General features: G+C 49.9%; 1 protein-coding gene across 1 annotated transcript; it reads right to left on the reverse strand.

Moving 5' to 3' along the window:
- Positions 1–2,968: 2,968 nt before the first annotated feature.
- LOC113913014 lies at positions 2,969–7,283 on the reverse strand. Its single transcript, XM_027576953.2, has 3 exons — positions 6,745–7,283; positions 6,392–6,581; positions 2,969–3,295 (listed from the first exon to the last, which is right to left on the reverse strand). The coding sequence occupies exons 1-3, from the start codon at positions 7,099–7,101 to the stop codon at positions 3,237–3,239; spliced, it is 606 nt and encodes a 201-aa protein (XP_027432754.2). The 5' UTR covers positions 7,102–7,283; the 3' UTR covers positions 2,969–3,236.
- Positions 7,284–7,326: the final 43 nt, after the last annotated feature.

The following is a 7,326-nucleotide window of genomic DNA, read 5'->3' on the forward strand; positions in this document are numbered from 1 at the left end:
CCCTAGGTTGCAGGTACTCCTGTTCTCAGCACTTTACAGGAGAAACGGGAGATTCGAGGAGGTGCACGTCTCCCAAAGTGATGCAGACCGTACAGGCTCTAGAGTCCCTTCAGCCCCGCTATACGGACCCAGGAACACAGGACCTTGTTGTTGTCGACTTCTATTGCTTTGCTTTGTGTTTGTCATTTCATTACAAAAAGCAAAAATGTTTTATATGGGTTTTTTGTTGTTTGCCTTTTTTTAAAACTTAATAATCGTGGTAGGCAATTCCCCCCCCCCACCTTTTTTAGTGAGTAAAGCGACAGAAGTTTATTAAGCAAGGATACAGAAAAAGCTCTCAGAGAGGGGTCGCGACAGGGTTGCCCCATGTGAGGCCACATTCTAACATGGCCCCAAGATTTCCAGCCTCCTGATTTATGCCTTCTTCCAGTTATTCAATCAAATGCCCATCCATGTGATGAGGTGAAGAGAATTTGTGGATTAAATTTCCAAATTAGTCACCCTTAGAATAGGGAGGTCGTACAGGGTGAGTCTCACCCAGTCACTGAACGGCGCTGCACATTTCCTGATGTCTCCAAGACTCCGGTGTGAGGGATCCTCTGGAGTCTCTGGGGCTGGCACTGGGGCCAAAGGCGGCCAGGTGCACAGAGCGCAGATGGGCTCAGGGTTATGAGCAGCCCCCAGCTGAGAGCCAGCAGGAAGTGGGCCTCTCCTCCCCACCTCACAGGACTACATTCAGCCACGATCACAGGAGCCACAAAGAGCTCCAGAAGAGACCTTAGCCCAGCCCGCACCTTCACTTCTGCTCGGGACCCCGAGCCGGAAACCAGCCAGCATGCCCAGCCTGTGGCTCCCACAGCCGTGAGCTGACACGGTGTTGCCTGAGCCCCCACAGAGTTGTGGTAATTTGTTTTGTAACAATAGAAAACGAACACAGTGAATCTTGAATGTGTTTCCACCTCAGAATCCTGCATCATTTCAATGACTACATAGTATCCCAGTGTACCCATGCACTATAATTTAATCAGTGCCTTGCTGTTTCCTTTTTTTTTTAGATTTTATTTATTTATTTGAGAGAGAGCACGAGAGGGAAGAGGGTCAGAGGGAGAAGCAGACTCCCCGCTGAGCAGGGAGCCCGACCGACGCGGGACTCGATCCCGGGACTCCAGGATCATGACCTGAGCCGAAGGCAGTTGCCCAACCGAGCCACCCAGGCGCCCTTTTTTTTTTTTTTTGCTTTTTAAGCAACACTGTGATGAACACTTTATAGCTAAGTCTCTGCATGCATTTTTAAATTTCTAGCAGTGGCACTGCACGTTCAGTGTAGGCAAATGTGGTTTTGATATAAACAGCCAATTGCCCTCCAAAAACTTTGTACCAAATTTACCTCTCCGTTGACCATTTATGAGTACCCTCACTTGACTGCCCAACAATTGCCAACACTGACTATTTTTCAGCTCAAGTGACATGTCCCCTCTTTCTGCATTTTTAAATTACTGGTGTAACTTGACTTTTTTTTTTTTTTCCCTTGAAGGGCATTTTCTTTCCGTGTGTGTGTGCATGCATGTGTATGTATTGCTTGTATTGGCTGGAACTTTTCCAATTGCAAGGGACTGAAAGGCACAATTGCTTAATCAGAAAGGGAAGTCATGGGCTCACAACTGAAATGTCCAAGAAAAAAGCTACTTTAGGCGATAGGCAGAACCTAGACCTGGAACATGTCTTTTTCAAACAAGGTCTTTCTCTCTTCATCCCTACTTTTTTCTGAGTTGTTTCATTCCTAAGTTTTACAAGATGGCCCCTGGCAACTCTAGGCTTATATCTTTAGAATTACAAATCGAGAAGAAGGAACAGTTCATTCCTGGTCCTCCAGAATAAGTCAAGGGATCAGCTCTGATTAGACCAAAATGGGGTCCGTCTTTGAGCCTATCACTGTAGCTCAACAGATAGAATCCTGCCATTGGATGGGCTTAGGTCACATGACCATGATCACAGCTAGCCTAGGGGACGGCCAGTCCTGCCTGTACCACCCCAGAAGCTGAAAAGCGAGGTGCCCCTAGCAGAAGAGATGCTGAGCAGCACCGGAGGACCGCTCTCTTCTACGACGCCTGAACATTCACTTTGCCAGTTTTATTTATTGGATATTTACCCAAGAAATCCCGTAAGATTCCAAGAACTTATAAAGACATTAACTTTGTCATACATATTTCAAGTATTTTTAAAGTCTGTTTGCTGCCAACTGCAGTTATCCTTTTTTATGCAAATAAGTTTTAAGTTTTTACGCAGCCAGATCAATTAATGTTTTCTGTTATGGCTTATGGCCTTGGTGTTAGGCTTAGGAAAGCGTTCCCTGCCCTGAGATTTTCTGTTTGCCAATAGTTTCATGTAATGTTTTTGAGAGAAAATTTATGCTAGAATTTATGCTAGTCTGAAATGTGAAGCCTGTTTTTCCCCTGTGTATAGTCGCTCACCCCAACAGAATTCACCGAATAATCCCTTCTTTTCTCCATGTGTTGGGCATGCCCTTAGTATCACGAGCTGAATCATTTCACGCACGTGCTTTAGTGCTCGTCCTTCCTGTTCATCTCCACGGACCTCTTCTGTAAGGCCTAATCTAAACATGAACACGCTGTGGCTGCTGGCTGTTTTACAACAGCGACAGGAATGGAGATGTTTACAAGGAACTGTAAGAGTGGCAGTCGAAAGAGAATGGGCAGGTGCGGCCCCACGTCTTGCACTTCTTCAAACGGAAGGAAGCAGAAGTTCCTTTTCTCTCTCCTCCCTCCCCCTTTCTGTCGGTGAGTGCCTGCCTGCTGCAGATGTCTCATGGCTATTTAAAGCACAGGGGAAAAGGAACCCAAGAAGTAGAGGCTGCTACTCACAAGGGTCGAAGAAAACGAGTGTTTGAAAGAAGTCAAACCAAAACCCATCTTCCTGGCCACACACTCTCACCTCCCCTGTAAAAATAAAACAGAAGTCATTCTGAAAGCTGAATTAATTCTCACAACAGCAGGTTAGTGTGACTTTGTTTTGGGCTCAAGAAAATAAGGCCTGACTCCATCCCACAGGTTGACTGTTTTTACTTCTCATATTTTCTGCTTTTACCTACATGCTTTGCAGCCAGACAGAACTGTTACAACAGGGACTCCGAGAAATAACCAGAACTTACAACAACTTTGTACCCGAGGAGAGTCAAGAGATGGACGGGATGGCCTGACTCCAGTGCAGCTGATGCCTCACTCCGTGGCCTGGCGCACAGAGACGAGCTGGGCCTGTCGTGGTCCCTGGGATGGAACTGGGGAAGCAGGAAAGCAGAAGCATTGGCCATGAGTACTGACACTGAGCAGTCATGACATGTGGAGAAGGGTTGGTTAGTGATGTACAGATGGCACAGGACGTCCGTGATGGCCACTTGTAGACCCATGTTTTGAGAAAGCAGAAAACTATGAGTAAGCAGATACAGCTGTATGGCGGCACGGGATGAGGCATGCAGACGTGAAATGAAAAGCAGAAATACCGTGAAAAAGTTGACAGCCTCTGACATGTCCTCGGTCCCCAGTGGTTTCTGAATTCACTCCATCAAGATAGCATCTCCTCTGGGCTCTGCACTGAGCAGGGACAGGGGACAAGGTAGTGATGGAGAAGGAAACGTCCTGCATCAGAGCAAACGGTGCCTTCCAGTCCACACCACAAGCGACCTTGCAGTAAGGTCCCGTTTCCCAGAGAGTCCTTGAGGTGAAGAGACTGCCCACAAAACTACACTTTGTAAGACAACGTTACCTTTCTTCCACACGCCAGCTGTGTGAGTTAGGTCATGTACTTATTTACTTGAGGTGCAAAGGAGAGACTCCCACGATTACTTTCAGGAACAGGGGCATATTCCAAGAATACACCGTAAAGTGGTGAGAGTCAACTTACATCAATTCTTTAGCGCTATCATCGTTGGGGCTTAGCACAGGGGCTAAAAACACACTGCTTATATGGGCCAGGCAGAAACTCTACGAGCAAACTGGACCAAGTGTGAGGAAAAAATCAGGCTGCCCTCTCTTATTCTTTTATTTTCCTGCTCGCCATGACAGGTGGCTTTTGGCTACAAGTAACAGAAAACCCAACACAGTGGCCTAAACAGTGTAAGCTTTGTGGTCTTTACTATCTAACTTCTCCCTGATTCTCCACATGCCATCCACGTCCTGAGCTGGCTCGACTAATGATTGTGGGGCAGTTGCCAGCAGCAGTGAGGGCTCCCGGCTCCCGAATTTGTGCCCCGTTTGGAAGAGTGTGTCTCCGTTGCAGTCATGGAAAGAGTCCTTTCTTTTGGCTGACTGGGCCAATTTATGTCATTTGTGCTCTGCTGGGCCCTGGGGGAATGTCATGTCTTGAATGGTTACAGTCTGGGTTTCCAAACCAGTCACTGTGAAGAGGCATGAGAGACTAGCATTGGTTCTGAATAGTTAGATCCGGAAAACAAAGATGACGTTAGCTTTTCCTGAGCCGCATGGGTAGCTGGTGGGGAGCAAGTAGGGGGGCAGCACAGATTGAGAGGAGGCAGCCGAATGGCATCCTGTTTGGAAGGACAGGAGGGTGCACACGGCACGTTAGGACAAGGCAGCGTGTCGGACAGAACTTTCTGCAAAGGTGGGATGATCTATGCTGTGCTGCTCACCGTGGTAACCACCAGTCACAGGAGGCCACTGGGCACCTGAAATGTGGCTGGTGTGACTGAGGCACAGAACTTTTCATTTTATTAAACTCGTAGTAATTTAAGTTCAAGTTGCCACACGTGGCTAGTGGCTAGTGCACCAGACAGTGCAAAGAGAGAAGATTTCTCTGCGGTAAGAAAATGAGACAACAGAGAGTGAGCGGGCCTTAAGTAAGCTGGAAAGTGTACGCCCCACATCAGACAGTGCCTGCTACCTGGTGTCAGCAGATTGTGGCCATGGGAGAAGACAGGTGTGTTTTCATCACCTGATGCTGCCTAACAATCCTGCCCTGAACTCAGTGGTTCAAAATAACAAGTATTTCATTTGTTCACAATTCTGCCATCTGGGCTGAAGCTCAGCTGGGCAGTTTCTGCTGGTCTTGCTGTTGGTGACTTGAGCGGCTTCCTTGAGCTGGCAGGTTGGCTGGGATGATGGGGACCTCCTCTCAACAGAGTTGCAGACCCTTCTTCGACACGTGGTCTCTCTGGCAAGGTGCCTGGACTTCTTACATGGTGGTTCAGGGCTTCCAAGGCACCAAAGGAGAAGCTGCGAGACCTTCCTAAGGCTCAGGCCCAGACCTGGCCCAGGGATACTCTGCCACATTCTCAGAGCGTTTTTTTTTTTTTTTTTTTAAAAAAAACACTGCACCCAAACCAAAGCATTTCTTCCTCCTGGACTGTTTTTGCAACTTCATGGTGTCGGAGACTGCAGGGTACACCCAACTTCTTCCCCAGGACCAGGAACTGCTCAGAGTGCCTCAGGGTACATCCTGACCTCTGTAACTGCCACACCCACTTTATTCACTTAGCTCTGTACTTTCCAGCTGAGATAATCCGACTGAGTTAGTCGGCCGTCATCCAAGATGGCACATCTGCATTGGACAGAGCTTCACACTGAATCACGTGAACCAAGTCAAATGGCTTCACTTTTACCCACATATTTACTCTGCGCTTTGCCAGAGTGTGTCAGTTTTATCAGTCTGTTAACAAATACTTGGAGGTTCTGTCTCATGTTCCAGCCAGAATGTGGAAGAAGCACTGCATTGTACTAGGAATTGAGTAAAAACCTTTTATTTAAGACTGAGCTCTGCCTACTAGGTGTGTGATCCTGGACAGAAATCTTAAGCGCCTTGCCCTTCAGTTAAATTAGAATATTATGTACACTTTAGAACATCAGGGGAGTCTCAAAACAAACAAACAAACAAACAGAAAATGCTCTTTTGGCACCATTTAAAAAATCAAATATTCACTCATTCATTTCCACATGTATTTATCGTTGGCGAGGGTTGTGCTAGTTTCCTGGAATACAGTAACGGACAAACAAAATCACAGCCCTCCCAGGTTTGAAGACAGATATTAAATCATTTCACAAAATATATAATCATTAATTAATACGGTGTTGTGAAGAAATTGTATAGGGTACCCTAACGACATATGAAAAGGGATCCGCCCTGTTCTGGGAGGAACTGAAATGTGACATTTCAGCTAAGGCCTGAGGATGACTGGCATTAATGGATAGGGTGTGAAGGTCCTCCACTGGCGTTCGATGGTTCCCTCTTTAAATATTAAGTATTTACTGCCTTTTGTGTGCCAGAACCGTGTGGGGCAACACTCTAGGGGTCACTCATTTAGGAACATAAAAAAGTGAACACATGCTACTTCAAGGAAAGGCTTCTTATCCAGGGGACCTACCTGCAAGCCCACTGCCCAGGTAACGGCTCCAGGCTTCTCTCAGCCGGCCGTGAAGACGGGAAGTTAGCAGCACTGGTCTCGCGCTCGTCCCCTCATTCAGCTGTGGGTCCCACCATCGGAAGCCATGCTCGGGCCATTTCTCAGGGACGCTCTTCCACTCCACCATGTGCCGGTCACCGTTGCAGGTGCTCTGGGCGCGGTGAAGAAGGAGGCACATTAGAACCCTGCCACCACGGGGCCAGTACCTGTGGGGACCAGCACGAGCCGGGGAAAGGCGCCAAGGAACGCACCAAGAACGCGGCAGGTGCTACGGAGAAAGTACAACAGGGCAATGGGGTGGGGGCGGGACCCACTTTAGATGCGACGGTCGCGAAACGCTTCAGGGAGTGGACACCGGAGTTGAGGGATGAAGGGAAGCGGGAAGCCATCCGTGGGACAAGGACACAGGCTCTGAGCCCGGCTTCTTCTGGGACAGCGGTCCTTCGCGGGGACCACCGGCAATGCCTGGCGACAGCGTGGCGGCCAGCCCGGCGAGCGGGCGTGGAACCGGCACCCGGCGGGCAGCGGGGGCCAGGGCGCCGCTCGCCGTCCCAGCGCGCCCAGGGCGGCGCACAGCGCAGGGCCACCAGCCCCCGCGGTCGGCCGCGCGCCTGCAGGGAAACCGCGTGCGGGGCGCGAGGGAACCCGGGGCAGGCGCCGGCTCCGCACATCAGCCTGGAGGGCGGGCAGAGTCCGGGGCCAGAGGGGGCCGACGTTTCCGTAGCCGGGGGCTTGACACTGCGGAGTGCCAGGCGCCATCCCGCTTTAAGAGGCACCGCGGGTGGGAACGCCGGGAGGCCCCCCGCCCCCGCCCGGCCGGGCTTCCGGCCAGAACCGGAAGTCACCGGCGGCTGCGGCCAATGGGGGCACCGGGCGGGCGGGCCGAGGCGGGGCCG

This window comes from Zalophus californianus, chromosome 14 (assembly GCF_009762305.2).
Source record: "Zalophus californianus isolate mZalCal1 chromosome 14, mZalCal1.pri.v2, whole genome shotgun sequence".
NCBI lineage: Eukaryota > Metazoa > Chordata > Mammalia > Carnivora > Otariidae > Zalophus > Zalophus californianus.